Source organism: Polyergus mexicanus, unplaced genomic scaffold (assembly GCF_030449975.1).
Source record: "Polyergus mexicanus isolate NDT 795.1 unplaced genomic scaffold, iyPolMexi1.0 SCAF_6, whole genome shotgun sequence".
NCBI classification, from domain to species: domain Eukaryota; kingdom Metazoa; phylum Arthropoda; class Insecta; order Hymenoptera; family Formicidae; genus Polyergus; species Polyergus mexicanus.
This window is the reverse complement of record NW_027223326.1, coordinates 10,987,543-11,007,660: the sequence shown is the minus strand read 5'-3', so window position 1 is coordinate 11,007,660 and position 20,118 is coordinate 10,987,543. Positions and strand designations below refer to the sequence as shown.

The window sequence follows — 20,118 nt, the reverse complement described above, 5'->3', positions numbered from 1 at the left end:
CTGCTCATAATTGATCCAAACAAAAATATACTCGTCTTCATCGCAACAGGAAGGAATCTTATAAATCTCTATAAATATCTTTTATAGAGAAATGAATGCTCTCTCTCGCAAAAATGTTAAAGAAATTTTAAAGAAAACCGTTGAAATCTTTGTAAAATACATTAAAAAAATATTTGATATAAATCTTTCTTTTTCTTAATGATTTTTTCTGTTTTGTTGATAATAATACTACGGATATATTGTAATGACAATCACATGTACAGGAAAATATGTGAAAGATATCGATAGGCTTGAAAAATTAATAAAACTTATTATATATTTAAATTGTAGCATCGACATCATATAAAAAGTGATAATATATCATTGCTGTACGAAAGGTTGAGATGATACGCCAGATGTATATGTGTGTGTGCGTGTGTGTGTATTTTACATCATTTAATTTATATAAATTTTATAAAATGTTCACAAAGCTTATTACACGAATACGACAAGTGCAATAAACGCATCACAATGTTTTACGGCAAATTGCATTCAATATATTTGTCGACATCGTAGCGAGATATCTCGGGCAAATATGTTTATATCCCTTTTATCCAGCGCGTCTAGCATAAACAAGTTGAGAAATTTGCACGTAATATCCGGTTACACCTGACTTCTCTGATACGAGAAATGAATGAAAAGTTCGAGATGAAAAGAGAAGAAATTACGCGAGTGAAAAATCTTCGGGGATAAAAAAAGTATTTATTACTTAAATTTATTATAAATCTTTCAACTACTCTCTCACTATTTTACAAAAACTGTCATCAAAATGATAAAAAGTTAGCTGATTTTTTTTTTCTTTAATTTCTCTCTCTCTCTCTCTATTAACATTGCTTGCTTTCTCTTTCTCCTTCATTGCGTACATAAATCGTAATATCATTTCTCTTTATCAGAGAGTTCCTATCGTAATGGTTATATTATCAAAATTCATAATAGTTGAGGATTAAAATGAGAATCTTTTTTTATCAATTTGCAAATTGAATACTTGGCTTCGGATGAGCTGGGAAAGATTAGAAGAGTTAATTATCTCAACTATCTCGAGCTTCGTACCAAGTTATCCTAATATTTGAACATTCGAAACTGTCCACTTCTCTTGTATATACGTATATACATATACTTGAAACTCTTAATCGCGCAAAGAGTAGCAAAGTTGAAACTGCAATCTAATAATGGTGAATAGATGTACGTCGTACAAATCCATATAATTTAATGAAGAACGTCATCGAGTGCGCTTTAGACGCGGCTTAATCAGCGTAATTTGTATTCTTGAAAAAGACGAGAAATTCAAGGATCTTTCGTTCCTTATTCGCATTAAATTTTCCCCAAGTATAACGCCTGATTAATTTTCCTTTTTTATCTATCATCTATTATTGCTTCATATTTAATTTTTAATGCGATAATGAACAAAAGCAATAATAAAAAGAGAAATACGGAACACTAATCGTTTGTTTGCCTTTCATCAATGTACAGTAGATGGTGTCCAGTGGTAAGCAATCACCACAGACCTGTTCCCATTAGGGTAAACCTTGCACACTGTGTTAATTGTAGGGTGTTGGAGGGTGCAAAAGCGATTGGTTTGTCAATATAACAGAATTGGCCACGGTCAATTGACATCAAGCCCGCATATCGATAAAATGAGACAAGATTACGATAACTTTGTAGAAAAGTTTTTTATCTGTGCAATATATTATATCTGTAAAATATTTATTTATTTAAATATATTTATTTAAATATTAAAAACTTTTCGATACATTTTAATTCGTACGTACTTCGATCTGTCATACACATACACAATCGCAATTTCATGAAATTTCCTCGTTGATTTTCTCCATCTCGTGCAACAAGACACTTATTTCATCTCACGAATTTCATATAGAACGCTAATTCGAACGCTATAATACTCTGTGAAATGCGCGATCCTTCCTCTTCAACCACATCATTCTCTACTCGAGACACGCTTCTCTCCTACCGCCATCAATTAGAGTTACAACCGCGGACGAGCGCTCGTACTAAGGCCACTAATATCTAAGTACCGTGTCATGCCGACGAATATCTCATTTGAATATACGCAGAAATACTAACCGCCCGTATCCTGTTTGAGATACCCCTGGTTAAAGCAGCAGTGTCATCGCCAGTGTCACGTTGAATTGAATTCTAACTTATTTCATGAAAACTTAATAATCAAATTTAATACTCTGTATTGATGAAATATTACAAAGGAAAATCGCAAACAAAGATAACGGCTTAAATTCATAAATCATGCACAAAGGAATATATTTCTCCCTTACAAAATAATACTTTTTATATTTTAAAAATCGTTAGAAAAATAAAAACTAGATAAATTGGAATTTAATATCGTTCAATTATTTATATCTGTCATTACATACGTTTCACATTGCGGGGTCTCATTCTATTTATATAATTATATTATCAGAACATATACGCGCCCCCGACCCTTCATCTTTGAATTCGTATTAAATAGCGAACAACCAAAGTGAACAGTCTAGTCACGAACGTAACTATCTCGTGGCAAGACGTTTCTTGATCTGTCTCATGAATAACATCGATACACAACAAGCACGACATCCGGCAATGTCGTCTCGCTGCAAACTGACGGCGGAATATTTACGGAATAGCGCGCGAGCAATTTGGCACCATCCTTCTTGCCCCTTTGCGAAATTGGTTCAGTGGTTCAACGTCGTCGTTTCTCGCACGGAAGCGACACAGATGGAGGACACGAGTAGACGATGCGCCCGTGAATTCTTCATGATAAAATCTGCGCCGTAATTATATCTCGCCGTATAAAAGCTACGTCGGAACACGAGAGCGCGCGCGCGCGCGTTAAAAGTTAATAATCTCGGTTCAACGCTCTGCACGACAAACGTCGACGACGATTCCTTTACACGGTTACAATTACGTTCGTTCGCCGAAAAACGCGACGATTGACTTTTTTTTTTTTTTTCAATTAAAAATCGAGATCGCGAAGAGCGAGTCGCGCGATCTTCTTCCGTATCGACGAGTTCGAAAACCGGGGGTCGCGAAAGTTCAATGCCCTCGCGTGACATCTATATAGCCAGATACGGGCGACGTCGCTTTAAACGATAATTGACAGCACTAAAAATCCTAGCAGACATCAGAAATCACATTAGCGCGGAAAGCATCGTCGTTAAGCATCGCATCCGGCTTGCCCGCGTGTGTCGTGTTGCACCGAGTGTATTTTTAAGACCTCGAACATCTCTTTCCGTCTCCCTCCTTGCTTTATCAAATATTTTATCGATTTAACTCTATCCGATATTCTTCGCCCTCGTCATTATCTTAGATTTTTCGTAATATTATGAATGTAACGAGAGTAATGACAAGTCTTTGCCTTGGGCGGGACAAAAGAAGATTCGATTTTGTGATCTTTTTGTAAAATTTGCGCGAATTTATTTTCTTTTCAAGATTTTCATAACTATTTTTGTGTGTGTAATATTTATAGTTTAAAGATTATATTTTGAAATTAATATTTTAGCGATACAGAGATATGAATATGTGCAAATTTATAAAGATAGATAAAATAAAATGTGAGAATCGCTAGATCTATTCACGACGAAGACACTCGATTGTTAAAAATAACTTGTTTGTTATTCTTCCGATAAAAATACGATTGCATCCTCTGTCTTTCATAGTTGGCCAAATATATCGCGCGAGACTTTAAATTCCGTCCGGTGTCTAATTGTACGCTGATTTAACGCGTAAGGGTTATACGTTACGTAGCATCACTTGAGGTGAGTTTTCGTGCGAGGAGGGCGCGTCCACCATAGTTTAACATTCTTGCTACTTTCGCCTCCCTATCGTGTGACACGATCCATTTTGCGTTCGCGCGACAACAGGGATCGCAATGGTTCAAGGATGTGGACACGTTTCGAGAGTACACGTCAAGAGAACATCGACTCTCTCTCGATGGCGCCTCGAAGTCGCTTCGTAAAATGTCGCACTAGAACAGCCGAGAGTTTTGGCAGAATAATTCGATGGGAGAGATGGGAAAAAACCATTTCAAGTAAAACTTTGTATATAAAATTCAAAGTATAAATGATTAATGAGAAATAATAATTAATTGGTAATTAAAATGAACATATATTTTCTTCGCTTCTCCGATTATTTCTTTCACCAGATAATAATGAAAATAATATTTAAATTAATCTAGAAAATAGTATTTAAAATAATAAATGCAAGTGTGTTCAAAAGCTTGAAATATTATTTCAAATAAGAGAAATTCTTCAGATTCTTTTTAAATTCTAACTTTTTCAATTAATATATAAATTCAACTATTTTACATTTGAAATAAATATTTTTTATATATTGTTATCTTTATCAACATTTTATTTAAAGAAAATTATATTTTACTGCGTATTTGATTTCAAAATTCATTTTCTTTCTAAAGATTAAAGTTCTTAGCGATTTAAATTTTTATTCTGTCTTAAATCGATGTCTATTCCGTCAAGAGTCGACCACTTTCGTTCTATTATCTAGATTGGGTCTAATTTTTTAAGCTTTCACTCTTGCAAGAGACACAAACGGAGAATTACGCTTTCGTCGTTTCTTGTTTCGAGGATCTGGTCTCCTAGCGCGTCGTTCGTTCCTCTTCTACCCCAGCATACTTGGGTGTCCCGGGGGAGCGGCACGTTGCATGCTAATTAAGTGAGCAATCGTGCGCAACTCCGCCATGGTCCATTGTTTATCGCGGTTTCGTCGTCGGTCGCGTTTTTACGGCGCGACGGCCACGCTGTGTGTTCTCTTCGACTTCGTGACCTCGGCTGGCTGGCAGCCTCGAGGCCGCCACGAGGATCTCGGAGCTCGTTAATTAGACGATCCGAAGGACGCTGAGTTACGGCGTTGTCACGGTCGACGCGCCCGAGATGGACATCTCGAAATTCACCGCCTGCGTTTCGTATCTCTAAATACAGATCGGACTCCCGACGAACAATTTTTCGTATCAAAAGTCTCCTCGCTTACTGAAAAGTTGGAGAAATGATTTTTACCGATTATAAGTCTAGAAATATCTACGCTTTCTGTCTCCACGCGATTCTCTAATTAAACCGTCAATGACCATTTTGACCGTAAATAATTGCTACAATTTTCCATGCAAATTATTAAATTTCCAATGTCACGTAGATCGCTTTAGAGATATAAAGGTGACATTTATATCTCAGTAATTACGTGTCGCGACAAATAATCGTTTAATTATTCAGATCCATGATAAGGTACACGATCTTGCGGAATCTAACGAGCGTGTTACTTGACACTCTCCGAAGGACTGATGCCGTCAAGGGAACGATTGCTCGATGCCGGAAGGCGCGCATCGCAAGTCTCGGGGAAGGTTGAACGTCAAAGGTAACGAGTTGGTCTGATCGTAATCCCCGCCGAGGTTACAACATGGTCGGAGAGAACGACGGAAACACGAGCGAGGAATGAAGCCGTTTTAGCGAAACTATGAGCCAAGATCCTACAACACCTTTTCAAGTTTCCCGATCAACCGCCCCGAGTTTCGGAATGCTTTAAACTCTGACGCTGACACTAAATTTGGATAGAATTTTCTAACTCCTAATTGCTTCGCGTTGCATCGCGTATAAGTTTTATTCAAATTTTATCCCGCGGAATTATTAATGCGAGAACTATCTAATCTAATAAGAAATAATTTGACATACTTTAAGACACGTTTTATACTTTGACCTTCCTCTCTCTCGATAAAAATATTTCTGTCAGATTTTCTTTCGTCGAGTCTCAAATTTATTTAAACAAGATCTGTTAATATTGAAAAATATTTATATAATTCGTTACGTATAAAAAAAAAAAAAAAAATGAGGATATGAAATGTAAAATAAAATAATAATAACATAATTCTAGAGAAATATCCACAAATGAGATCGATTTATACAATATAACCGCAGCCATTAATCTACCTGATAACATTTAACGCGTTATATTGGAATTCGCGGAAGAAGGGGAGAGAGAAAGAAAAAGAGAGAAAATACGGAAAAAGGTGGTGTCCGGGCGCGCGCGCGCGCGCGCGTGTGTGTGTGTGTGTAGCTCTCGCCGCGCGTGCCGCCCGTCTGCGATCGCATTTTATAAATTGTGACGTAGGCGATCCTAACGCAGATATCAACGGTCCGGCAATTTACACTGACGCGAACGATATAACGAAGCTACCGTGTACCGATTGCGGGGATATTGCAATTGCGGTCGCGTAATCGAGGATGTTAGCGTCCGCGATGCGTATGAATGTGTGCGCGCCCGTATGTGTACCATTGTGTCGACGTGTATTCAGGATACGAATGATGGCATCGGCGGCAAACTGGCTCTTTTCGCGGCCGATTTGCGGCACGTAACGTGTACGAGCCGATTCGACCGTGATTCGGCGATCGACAATCGTTTCTTTCGAAATTCAACGCGTGATGGCCTCGGAAAATTGCGACCAATCGTCGAACGGATTCCATCAAAATCGAATCATATCGGATTCCTTGCGCTCCGAAAATACAGTATGTTGAGTAGATCAATAGATCAGATAAGAAGCAAACGTATTTTGCAAATTTTCGCAATGAATTTTATCGCTTTTCATCTAGAAGTGCGATTAAATAGAATTAAATTGAAAACAACTCCGAGAATTGAGAATATTTAAAGAGGAAAAAATAAAAATTTCAAGAGAGAAATATATTCTACATTCTGTCATAGAAACATGTTAACAGAATATATATGCGCCCCTTATATAATATATTTAATTGGCGTAAATAAATATTGTGTAGAGCAAATTTTGCACATGACAAAATTAATTTGAACAGATGCGAGGAATAAAGACATTCCAAGTATTTATTCAATTCATGATTACGCATTAAAATTAAAATTTGCAATTCGGAGCTATAGAGGAAGATTGCGTCGTCAGTGAAAAGAGGCGGTTTTTTTTTTTTTTTTTTTGGCAAATCTCGCTTCTCCCAAAGTCTCGCGAAGATGCGACGAATTCGTGCAATCGTGCAATATGTCGCCGTTGCCAAGTAGAGATCGCACAATACTTTACTACGGGGGATGCTTTACGAGGTGTCTTTGGCAGATACGCGCGTACATTCTCCAGTTATACGTACGTCTAAGAATCGCGAAAGTGTCGTAAAGTTTGATCGATCGTAAATTGGATTGTTCCTCGGGGAGCACGTAGCATCGAGAAGACGACGATAAATGAAACTTCGATGCGCTTATGTAAGAGAGAGAAAGGGGTGGGGGAGGGAGGGGGAGGGGGGGGGAATAGAAGAAAAAGACACGTTACGGACACGGTATATACGTTGCTTTGGATGCAAGATCCTCTTTTTCGTTCTTTACACCAAAAACTTCGCTTATCGCTTTAATTTGGCCCTACCTTTCGTCTTCCAGTAAACAAAGTAGTTTATTACGGACGGATATAATAATTTTCATTCTTCGTACAATTAAAAAAACTTCTTTAATGTAAAATTGAACTTGCCCTTTGCAAAAAGCAGATCTACTATATATAAATAAGTAAATAAAAATATATATATATGTATATATAAAAAAATAATGAGATTTTACGTTCGTGAAAATGGAAAGCATAAAGACACGAATTTGCCGCTTTAATCCGTTCTCATCTCTCAAACGGGGAACCGCGAAACCGCCGTGAAACAATTTCGCTATGAAACAATCCTTTGTAACGGAACCAACGGCGATACCGCGTCTGGCAAACGTGGGGAAACAAACGCCGCGCTCGCGGCTTGTCGCGCGGAAAGTTCTTACCCGCGAGATCGACGACCCGCGTGAATTTTTCATTCTCCGTTTCGTGGTCTAAGAGAGGAAAGAAAAGGCAGTTACAAAATGTAACTAGCGGTCAAAGACCCTGTCCAACGATCGGACGGAGCTCTCTCAATTAAAGGTTGCAGATTAATTCCACCTCCCGTGCTGTCTACGTGTCGCGTCGCGATTGCCGTGCCAGAATTTTAGTTCCGTGGCTCTCTCGACGGGGCCGTAACTAAACTAATGATCGTTGAGAGATTGCAGTTAGCGAGAAGGGCTCTGATAGTTTACGAAGGAAGATACAGCGAGCATCGCCACTCGAGTTCCGATAACAAAGGCGTGAGACGGAGAACGCACTTACGCCGATATCTTGGTTTCCTAAACGAAGATGGCTTTAATTCTCGATTAAAATTGCAAAGCAGAATTAACAGGATTCGATCTAAGATTACCCACTTATCAGGAAACGGGTTCCGATAAAATTTCCATCGCCCCACATCGATCCGTTCCTTCGTTATCCTGCTCTTAAATAAAGATGAGATATATCTCAAATGTCGCGCATACAAAGATAACTGTTTTTTTCGTTTGAAACAAGTTGCATCGGGACAATTGTTTAAAAAGATACGTTTGAATTAGCTGTTCGATTAATTTGAGTGATTTACCGAAAAACATATTTCTTATATTTCTGTCGATTTGGAAAGATTTATTGATTTCAACCAGATTGCATAGATTAAACATGGAAACGAGTTGAAAATATGATTTCCGATTAATAAAATCTATCATCGCGAGAATACATTTTTCTTCTCTTTTTAGATGGTACTGGGCTTACAATAGACGCAACAAAGATGAAAGTACCTTTCTGTTACATCATTTAGCGAGACGGGAAAGACTTTAATTCAACGTTGAAATTGCAAATCAAGTTTAACGGTTCGCAGGGCTCTGAGATGAATACTGAAACCGGCGTAATAAATATCCCAAGAAATGGATGAGAATTCTCGCATCTATCTTTGTAACATGACGTTTAATTCGCAGAATAACTATCTAATCCAATGAAATTATTCGACAAAATTTAATTTTTCTATTTGACGTTCTATTCAACAATCTCTTTCATTGCAAAAAAAAAAAAAAAAAAACAACAGTAAAGATATTCATACGATTTATAAAACACACGCAACTTTTTACGACAGCATCTCCTCCCCCATCTTATTTTAAATTTACTAATTTATTAATCGCGACTGCAAAAAATTTTCCATTGAAAATTACTTATCGAATGAAAATAAAAAAAATTAAAAAAAAAAGTTGCAACAATAAAGCCTTTTCTTCAAAAGAATTAAGTAGAATTTATCGAGTTTGAGAAACCTACTACTGAACAATAATCTATTTTCTTTAGAAACTTAATGCCAATGTTCAAATCGTAAAACTCGATTGCAGTTCGATTCTCAAGCAAAGCGGAAGGGTGTTTTGCCGAGGCAGTTGGAAGGAACGAAACTCTATCCGGTAACAGATCCAATAACAAGGGCTCGAGTGGATGAGCAAACTGCTCGACTCTTCTGCCCACCTCTATCCGTATCGAGGAACTCTCTCGGCGAGAATCTCTATTTCTCTCTCTCTCTCGTCTCGCCGACCGGATCTTGAGAATTTTCGCAGACGCCGTAGGCAACAGACTGATTCCGAGATTACGAGTCTAATTAACGGATTAAGCGGCCGGGCCGCTCTCTGTTTGCTAGAAATTAACTCGCGCTCTCGACACCTCAGTTACCCGAATCGCGGTTGATATTCACGAATCGCCGGTGATCGCACGAAACGAGATTTAAGCGAGAAATACGTCTTACATTTTTGTAATAAAACGTTCTTCACAAAAAAAGCTTCATCTTTGAATTTAATTTCGATGCCTTCGATAAAGATGCGAAGCAAAATACGATTTCAGAGACAGAGGGATCGAAGACATACATATATATCTTTTACATGAAGTAAAATCGAAGAACTCGAAGACGTCCGCCTCTCTCGATACACTCATCAGCTGTTCCATTCCCTCGAGTGAAATAAATTTCGTACTCTCGGGTATCTATAAGCGGGTTACATTAAAATTTTTCACAATTCTGGCGTCGTAAACCGACATGAAAGACGCGACGCGCTGAACATTTTTTCATTATATTCCATGTATCTATATAATTGCGGAAAAAATACTCTGAGGGAATCGGGAGCGATTTGAATCTCAGCGATTCACTCTAGATTGAAGAAATAGTAGTATAAATCGATAAAAATAACACCTCAATATAGAACCGTGTTTCTACCTACACGATTGAACAAATTCTTGGCATTCGTCTTTCCGAAAGAATCTCTCTACGTTAAAGCATCGTGAAAAATTGTTTAGCGTTTCGCAAAACAAAGAAGCACGATCTCATCAATAGCCACGATGCGATTTTGACTCTCTCGTTTTACCTTCGCGACGCGTTCGATGCGTTAAACATTTACGCCGAGCAAACAAATAGGGCTCTCGCGTGTTTCTCGCGTTATTGGTGCATTAGATGTATTTCTCCCCCTCCCCCCCCCCCTCCCCATCCTCCCGTCATCGATCAGCATTGATCTTTGAACGGTTCGTTATTTCGTTATACCCGTTCACGGTAACGCGGGGCCGATATACGTTCCAAGCGATTTTGATCATCCGCCTGACTAGTTGGACTCGCTTGATTTTGTCCGCCTGGTGTAAATTGGTGGAGCCCGGAGCTCCGATCATCGATTACGGATCGCCTGATAAATAAGAATTTCCACGTATTCGATCGATGCCCGAGAATCAATTTTGTAATAACTTCCTTCCGTTACCGCACAGTTCGTTAAGCTATATATCTCCGCCCCATCGATTCAATAAGATACGGGAGTCTGGTGGAATGTTTATGCGGGGTAAACATTATTGGAAGCGACATTCCCCCATTCGAAATTCATTTATGTGTGTGTCGTAGTTGTAGCATGACGAAAAGAAATACATGTCAAAGTAATGCTTTTTTTATATTTTTATATATTAATTGGGTGTAAAAAATCAAAAAATTTACGAGAGACACTCCTCTCTCTCCCTATAAAGTTATTTTTCATTAAATTCTATTATTGATATAAAAAATGCAATTTTGTTGAAATTTTTCGAAAGTATTACAAAAAAAGTTTTACAAATGATATTTTAAGATTAATAAACCCATATCAACAATGATTGCCGGTTAACGTTTGTCGAACGAAAATCTTTCGCAAGCGTCTAACAATGGCGGTTGATCTCGAGAGTGCGGCAATTGTCGCTTTGTCTCCATCGCGAAAGATTTCCTCTCACGTGTCGGACGCGAGAGAGTTTGCGTTGTGTCGACTACGAGGCTAATTAATCTCCCGCGATTCTTCGGGGATAAAGACCATCGCGAGAGATGATTTAAGATCGTCGTCGTCCGACACGTGAAGTTTCAGCTTTATTTCACGATAAAATCTCGAACATCCCGTAATGATATATAAAGAAAGACTTTAATTAAAAAACGTTCGTAAGACGAGTTCTTAACGAGTTCAGTTAGCTGATAATATTTTTCAACGATTAATTTGAAGCCAATCTTTCCTTAGCGTATGAGTAAAAATTACGAATGCACGGATGTTTGCTGAAAAATGTCGTTCGGTCCAATTTTTCAGCCGCTATTATCATTGAAAATCGCAAAATCTCAAATTTTCTACGCGCGAATTCCATCTTCGAGCCCGTCGACGAAATTGCGCGAATCGATCGACGACGTGGCTCCCCGAGGAGCATTTTGCAATTTCCGGTCGTTAATCTAATTTCTAATTAGTGCCCACGAGTCCCCCGTTCCGTTTGACGCGACCGATCACGCTATGGCTGCGTCTCTTCCGCCGCGTGTTCGCATTTAATTCCGATATTCACGAGAGATCGATCGTTTCTGTGCGAAGGTTATCGCTCGCCGTCTTATACCGTTCGGAAACATCGTTATCGATTATCTATGTTCGATCGTGTTTGCCGTTATGGTTCTGTAATAATCAGAACGTGCATTTAAAAGAACTTGTGTATAATGAAATAAAATATTTCACTTCCAACATGCTCATTTTAATTAACGCCTTTCACTTGAAGGCGTTATATGTTTAATCATCTCATATTTTTTGCCGAATTCCTTTAAATAAAGTCTAATATTTAATATATTTTTGTGTGCGATGTTTATCGCCTATATTCATCGTAGATTAATCACGATAGAAAAAATTCTGACCCTCTTTCTCACACTAAATTTTCACGTATGGTAAGATATAAAGTAAAAGGATGAATTTAGTAAGCGTTCATATTCGAGAAAAGATAATCGGAAAAACATTCCGGGAAACTATGCCGGAGTGATTTTACTGCAATAACCCGGGGCAATAAGACGTGTGTTCTCGGGCAAGCGGGGTACGCACTACCCTTTATCACTCGCTTTATCAATCATGATGTTCGCGGTGCCTCTTGACAGTCATCCCGCGTTATTACCGTCACTCGTTAACGACTCGGCGCGCGAAGTGCGAAAGGGGATCGGAAATTCTGCCAGTCACGCGGTCATGATCGCGGAAAGATAGCGCCAATAATGGATCGGATTCAACGAGAAAAGAATTAACAGACCAACAATTTTGATACGCGCGATATATCGACCGCGATCCGACAATCTCGGAGAAACGATGATGTGTGCCGCGGATGCGTAAAGCGTGAAATTGCAGGTAAGATGCGTGACGCTTCGTCGAACGTTACAATCAGCTGTTAACGATCCGTCATCGAGATACCGGCCGGTAGGTCCGCCATTGCCATCACGTTACGTTGTGCAATGTCGTGTAATAGGGTGACTCCCGCGGCGCGAGCTCATTATCGGTATCGATACGTCCATCACGCGGATAATTTTGTCGAGATACTAAAAGACGACCTTGCGATGCAGCAGCAAAAATTGCGTGCGATTTTTCTTATTTTTCCTTTTGCAAAATGATTCGATTAATAATGCGAAAGTCACTCGCTAGACAATCGTGAGAGTATAATTATTAAGTATATAATTATTGAGGGAAGATTTCGAGATTTGTCGCATATAGAACAATAATCGCAATTCCTGCGAATAATCGTAATTTGTTCCACTTTCCGATTCCAGCTATTTTATGAAGTTTTACAGTACATGTTTCGCGAGCATAAAAACTGTGAAAGCGAACGTGGAAAGATCCAGGGAAAAATATATCGCGTTGTTCTACCTTCAACAATCGCTAAGAAACATTTCTTCCTATTCGAAATCGTGCGATTCCTCCGCGACTATACATCATTGTTATGATGTAGGTCGAAAGCGCATTTATGTGATTGTCGTACTTAAGATAGTCACATGCACGTTAACCTTGGCGAGTTTCCCGCTTTATATAGAAATAATTATCGCACCACTGATCGACGTACTTTTTTTATTTCATTTAGCGTATTGTTCATTTAAGTGTACGATGAAAACATCGATCGTTAAATAATTATCAACAATAAAAGTGTCATTCTCGTTACGCCCGATATATTGAACTGAAATATTTTATTAATTAACGATTTTTTTTTTCTAAAATTTTTTCTTTTATAAAAAAGAAAAGATAGTTTTTTTTTTTATAAAGTGACGAATTTTTGTACCCCAGCTTTGATGAAAAATTTAAAATTTCTCTATATAAAAAAGAAACTGAATTTATCAAAAACTTCTGACATATGTATATTTCCATTAAATACTCTTTGTCCTTACGTCGGAAAATTAAGTTGACTTATAAGTAAAAGTTCGAAAATCCGAGTAGAAAGCGTTTTTGAGCTTTTCGCACAGTCCTACGTAAAGTGCGCGGCGTCTCTCCCGTAATACCTCGTAATCTCGGGCGCACCAGAGTCAATCTTTTAGAGGGTTCATCTTCGGCACCACTCGTCCGGCTCTCTCCAAGTTACATGTATCGCGAGAGAGCTTTTTATCGGCGAACCAGTGAATTCAACAGTAAGTGAAAAGACTGGCGGTATATCGCGTACCGACGATATTACCGGCGAGCCATAGAGAGAAACGCAGACGAGATCCCTGAAAACATTACACTCCGGTGCTCGGATTCGATCGCTCGTTAGCTGTCAAAAGTTTCACGATAAGTAGCTCATTCATCCGCGCGATCCGTCCGCGGGAGTGATAATCGATAATTAATCCGTCTCGCGCGACGCATTAATCGGCAACATCGCGGGAAAATCCACCTGTCTGTGGGATAGAGAGTGTTTTTTTTTTTCATTCGAGTCGCTCGTTTCAAAGCGATGGTCGGCTAACGAGACAGTCCAAACTACTGTCTATAATTGGGACGCTATAAAGGGAATTGGCGAGGAAAAAGAAGAAAACAAGACTATTCGCGTCGCGAAATCAAGCGTCGATACGTTGGTTTACTTGATGTACATTTTTATACACGGGCGCATATAAGGGAATATTACAATTTGCGGGAAACCCTTGGTCGCTTTTAATTGGACTCCATTTGTATATCTAGACGCGTTTTAATCAAGGAGAAATCGATTCCCGAAACTTGAGGATTGTCAGGATTAAAGTCGATGCTTTCGACGTGTATTTTCAAGAGAGAATTTAATAATTAAATAATTTAATTACAGTCTCGCAAAATATCAAAAATTATCTCATTACAATATTCATTTTAGAATTTAACTTATATACTTTTTTGCATTGATTTGAATACCGATCTGCGTAAGGATAACGAATTCAACGACACGAGGCCTTTTGCGCGATACGAACGACGCGAAAAAAGTGGCGTGTATTCAAAATCAACCCTTTTGCCAAGCACTCGTCTCTGACCCTTTTAAGCCCCGGGCGATTTAAATTCCAAGCCGACGGTAAAGCTGTGCAAAGGGAGAGCCGGTGCGAGGCTGAGGTACGATTTTTATTCCGACGTGTTATGCAGTCTTGGGTTCCGAAATAAGAAGAAAAGTGACAGAGATATGATTTTAAGATTTATATAAACAGAAGGAACGATTGAATTTCGCAGACAACAATTATGTATGATAAATTCGATAATCGGCGATTATAAAAATTATCATTGTGTTTTTATGAAAAATAATTACCATAGTCAAACGCGTCACTTTCGAGCGTAAGATATAAGTTATCGCAATACATTATGTAGAAATTGTAAGACCAACACACTGACCGAGGAGATGGCATCTCGCTCGACGATGACGAGAGCGAAAGAAATTTAACGCTCGATACTCGTCGGCGATCTTGGCGATGAAATAACGCTGGCGCAGCGAAATTTCTCGTAGCTCGCTCCTCAATTATTCATCATTGGAATCACGACGGGGTATCCAATCGAGTAGCGTCTTTGATCAAAGATACCCGAGCTCCTTCGGTCTGCCCTATCGAGCCTGAAGGATGGCGGGCTCGAACGGCGAACAGCTGTGTACATCGCCACGAGGAGGCAATCTTCCGATCCTCCGAGAAACCCAGCCACAAAGAGCCGCGGTTACTCGTACAAACTGAATCTTTGAATCCCCCGACCGCAATGTGAATCCGCCATTTCGCGAATAACGAGCCAAGAGAATTATTCTTCCATCTACGTTCACATTCGTACGTACATGCCGCTCTTAACCAGACGTTAAAAAGGAGAAAGAGCATGTTGGTTGAGCTCTGTCTATTAGAATCGCGGTTACATTACGCGGTTTATTAACGTTGTTTTGATGTGATGTATACGAATTAAATAATACTCGATCTATGTCGCGCTTAACGCTCGACTATGAAACATCTCAATTCGTTAGGTAACTGATGGCGCGAAAGACACGAGTTCTCGTGCTCGAGAGCATTAAACGACTTTAAGAGAACATCATTCCGCGCGGTAAAACTGAGAATTGCCGGCCAGGCTTTGCAAGCTAAAGTACTCCTTACAACTATCGAAAGAGAGATTCGATCGATAAATCATCCAATTTAAGAGTTCGTTGAAAAGTTACGTTCTCCATTATGCTGGCTGGATCCATCTACGCGACTCGCGATGGCTTTCACGTCCCCGGTGAGGGGAAAAAAAAAAAAAAAAACCGTAGAATGAGAAAAGGAATCGCGGACATCGGTTTCAAGGAGCAAGCGAAACAAACTTCCACAATCTTCGAGAAACTTGCCGAGAAATGCTCTCCCCTCGGTTTTATTCAAATTCGCCGCGAAAGTGGCCTCGCGAAAAGAAGTTCTCCTGTTCGCGCTTTCGCTATTTTTATATCGAACTCTCTTGGCGAGGAGTGGTGTGTACGATCCGGGTCATAGCTTTCGGGTTTCGCGTCGCCCAAAAAATGGCCAGAGTATTGTTTATTTGTTTATTCCTGGTTTGTTCCTTGGCGATTTAGAAACACGACGAGATTAGCGAAACCTCGAATACGAAGCGATCGGCGATCGATTTCGGGACTGCGAAATTAAAGATTTGAACCGAAAACCGAATAACCGAGAAATGATAATTTCTTCATTTTCACGAGCGTTTATTATCTGTTTCGCATTCGACTTTTGTCTCTTATTTTTTTGACACTTGGCCATGGTGTTCATTTCAAATTTTCAGAGAAGTAGCACCGATGTACCTCGCAACAAGCATGCGAGATCTTGTTGCATCTTATTGCATGCTTATTTTGTGATTGGTTAGTCGAGTCTACTTACTCCGGAGCAGGATTTCTCCAGCGTTGTGTTCCAGCCCGCGCCATCAGGCATCAATCGCCCGATCTGAAAGCAGAAGAGAAAAACGCAAACGTTTCTATTTCTCGTCCAATAATCTTTATACATGTGAAAAGACAACTGAATGGATAAATAACCGATCTTTTTTAAATCTTTAATTTAAATTTTACACCAAAACTTTAATTTTAATTAAATCTTTCAGGATAAAATTAATAAACAATATTATATATTTAAAAAACGGTACAGCCTAGTAGCCTTACGAAAATACTGCGATAACAAATTGACGTTTACAATGCAAAGTGCAATGTTAAAAATTATGAAATCGCTTTGACGAATGGTATGCCGCAATTCCGGACAAGTATGCACGAACGTAGCAGCAGTGCGAATAATAAGCGCAATACGTATAATGTTATCTCCATAATTCGTGCGCGCCGGTAGCGGTAATAATTGTAATTTACAGTTACGAGACTACTAATTCTCTCTATTATATCGCGTTATGTAATTTCCTGTACTTCTCTTCGTTAGATACATAGGCGATGGAAAATCTCAAGGATATCGAAAAAATGAACGAGTAACGAGGATGATTAATATTTTTTCGTTATCTGTTTTCTGATGACAATTTCGATGAAAATAGATTCGAAACCAAAGAATATACCACTTCATATATTTTATTATTTATTTATTATCCTCATTTTTATATGTATTAGCATTATTTTCATATATTAATCAATTCATCAAATACATGAAGCACTCTGCTCTTATTTTAATAATAAATACAATTTCATATGCATAATATAAATAATATATACCGTATTAAACAATCTCCCAGCGTGGTTGTGGCCAGTGCATATTATTCTATGAATTATAAATTTAAACGATCAAAAATATAATTGCTAGTAAATTCGATTGATTCCGTTTCATTAACGCAAAATATAACTGCATTATTAGAGCCGATCTCGACGCGATAATCACATTGCGTTGTATATTATATCATGATTAATGATTAATAATAGATATTGATCAGCAGTTTAGCAGAATATCTCGGTCCCCTACAATTCGCTGAAACGATTGGGGAGCACGATTATAAATATTTGTTGCAAGTTGCGCGATGAGAAAACTAGGATGCAAGCGCGATGCGAAACAATATGAGGAAACAGGAAGGGAGAGAGGAGCTTTCCGTCAAGGCGTACAAGTCGGACGGTAGCGTGTTTTACGGTGTGTACGTACGAGTTTAACGAACCGCGTCGCAAATCTCCTCCCGGTATACTGTCGGAGAAAAGACCGAAAGTTGCCCATCATTCGGGCAACTTATCCCTCAACGATTCATCGTTACTGCCGCCACCGTCGACTGACGCTCGTAACTTTGCGGGACTGATGTCGGCGGTTTAGATCGTGGGAATCGCGCATTATCGCCGTCATAAATGTCCTTTAATCTGCATCAATGTGTCAACGCGACTCGCGAGACGAGAACATTCGATAATGAAAATCCTGAGAATAAAAAAAAAGAGATCGAAGATGGATGAAGGATGATTTCTGTTCTCAACGATTCTTAGTTTCTTCGTAATTTTTCCTTTATACACAGTTTAATAAATTAAAAAAAAAATTGAAATTTCTCTCTCTCTCTCTCTCTCTCTATTTTATCGGATGAGACTAATATAAAACTATAACAGAGACTATAACGTAAAATTATTACGTCTAGAATATCCGTCACGAAATATATAAATCTCTTTCCCTTTTTTTTTATTGATTTTTATTGTCTCTTTCTGTCTAATCTTATCTTTTTAGAATTTAGTAGAGGAGAAGAAGAATGAAGATTTATTCGATTGAAAAATTGATGTAGAAACATTACGTTTAAAATGAATTCAAGTATGAAAGAGTCGGGGGAAAAATATCATTGAAACCAAGATTCTAATCTTGACATTTTAAGTGTCCCTCCGAAATACAATATCTCTTGCGCGTATTTGAATATTCTCGTCAAGAAAGGATACCCACAATCCGAGACCAGCAGCAAATCTTCAAGAAAAACAGCGATCGGCAATATTTTCACTCTTCAAACGCGACAACGCGACGAAAGCACGCCGCCCATCGCGACAATAAAATATATTGGGCGCATGTATAAAAAATTAAATAGCTCCTCGTGATAGTCGAGCTACCCCATCGGACGATGCCTACCAGTTTTTCATCGGGTGCCTCAGTCGAGAGGGACCCCTCGAGAGTTTATATTATGTAAGCAGCGTAGTTGTAGCGTAACTTCAGCCAGCTCATGCATATCTCAGTGAGAAATGGGTGCCACTCCAGCCTATACTCCAGTCTATACTTTTCGCCGGTTGAATCCCTTTCGACCGGTTTTCTGAATCCTCCAGAACCGTCCAATGTCTGCCCCTTTTAAGGAACGTTCTACTTCTCGACGCTAAACACGTCGTGCAAATAGTTTTTACGCTTCTGAAGGAAATTATGTGTGTACGTGTATTTATGCGCGCGATGTAAGAACGTTTCGAGAAACGTGACAAAATTCATGCAATTTTAGCTTCAATATTGACTTTCAACAAAATGTGTATATATAATTGATGTCAATTTTAAAATGACACGAGTGAGATATGCTAATGATAATCTCATGTTGCATTTTAATTACGACGATCTTTCTGTGTGTTAGTTAATTTTCAAGATTGAATTTTTATTACGGCAATGCAGGTAGTTTGCACGCAAATACGGTTTTTCGATGAATTTTAATTTTCGAGTGATTGAAGGGACCGAAGGGATCCTACAAAGTATCTCGCGCACGCGTCTCTCTCGACGCGAAATCTGGGTCAGATTTTTACAATTTAAATAGTTTCTTTCAAATTCAAAGCACGGGAATCATCGAGTTGATCGATCCTTTCAACTCCCACTGATATCTGAAATTTTCACACCACGCTACACTTTTGCCGCATATAGTCATCGCATACGTAATGTATCGGCACGCAGTAAAGCGTCGATATTTTGCGCAACGCAAACAATTTTACGCCGATACAGGATGTTCGATAATTTTGTTATATTTGTATTTTAATTTTCTAAAACAATTTTAATATTTGATTATTTCGAGAGTCAAATCTCTCAAAGTCGTGACATAAAAAATCATGGCTACCGTGTCACTCCCCCCCCCTCCCTCCCCTCTCTCTCTCTCTCTATCTCTATCTATCTCTTTTTCTTCCTCTCGAGCAAAACGAAACTGTCCTGTAAGCTTTGTCCCTTTATCGAAATCCGCCGATATATTCTCAAATTTCAAAGTGCTCATGGATATTAAGCGACTTGGACAAAACGTATCGCATACAATACAATGTACAAGGATGTATTTCCGACGCATTTACACACACAAACGCAAAGATCCATAGGATGCGGTCGTTGACATAATGCGCAACAGCGGGATTGGCTAGTTATGAACGTTTTTTGCGAACGCAAGCACAGCGAATCCAGTCGTGGACTCGCAGCTTCAGCAGTATTGCGGGTCTTGCTCTTCGTATATAGAGGCATGTCCTCCCGCGCTTCCCCTTCCTTTCCTCCCCCCCGGTCCTCTTTCCTTCATCCCTTCTCTGCTTCCCCAACGATGCCATCATCTCGCCCCCAACCAGCTATGCACTGTCGCCCCTTCTTACTTTTTTTTTTTTTCAAGCTCTCT

General features: G+C 39.0%; 1 protein-coding gene across 11 annotated transcripts in view; it reads right to left on the bottom strand.

The window, feature by feature from the left end:
* The window catches only part of LOC138933863 (dentin sialophosphoprotein), a 175,695-nt gene that overhangs the window by 78,112 nt on the left and 77,465 nt on the right, over positions 1 to 20,118 (bottom strand). For all 11 annotated transcript variants that reach the window (XR_011447048.1, XR_011447047.1, XM_070296975.1 and 8 more), the window contains one exon: positions 16,449 to 16,511. Coding sequence is in view for 9 of the 11 variants with exons in the window: in XM_070296975.1 (XP_070153076.1) it covers positions 16,449 to 16,492 (44 nt within the window). In the remaining 2 variants the exon portion in view is untranslated. The remainder of the gene's footprint in view (positions 1 to 16,448; positions 16,512 to 20,118) is intronic.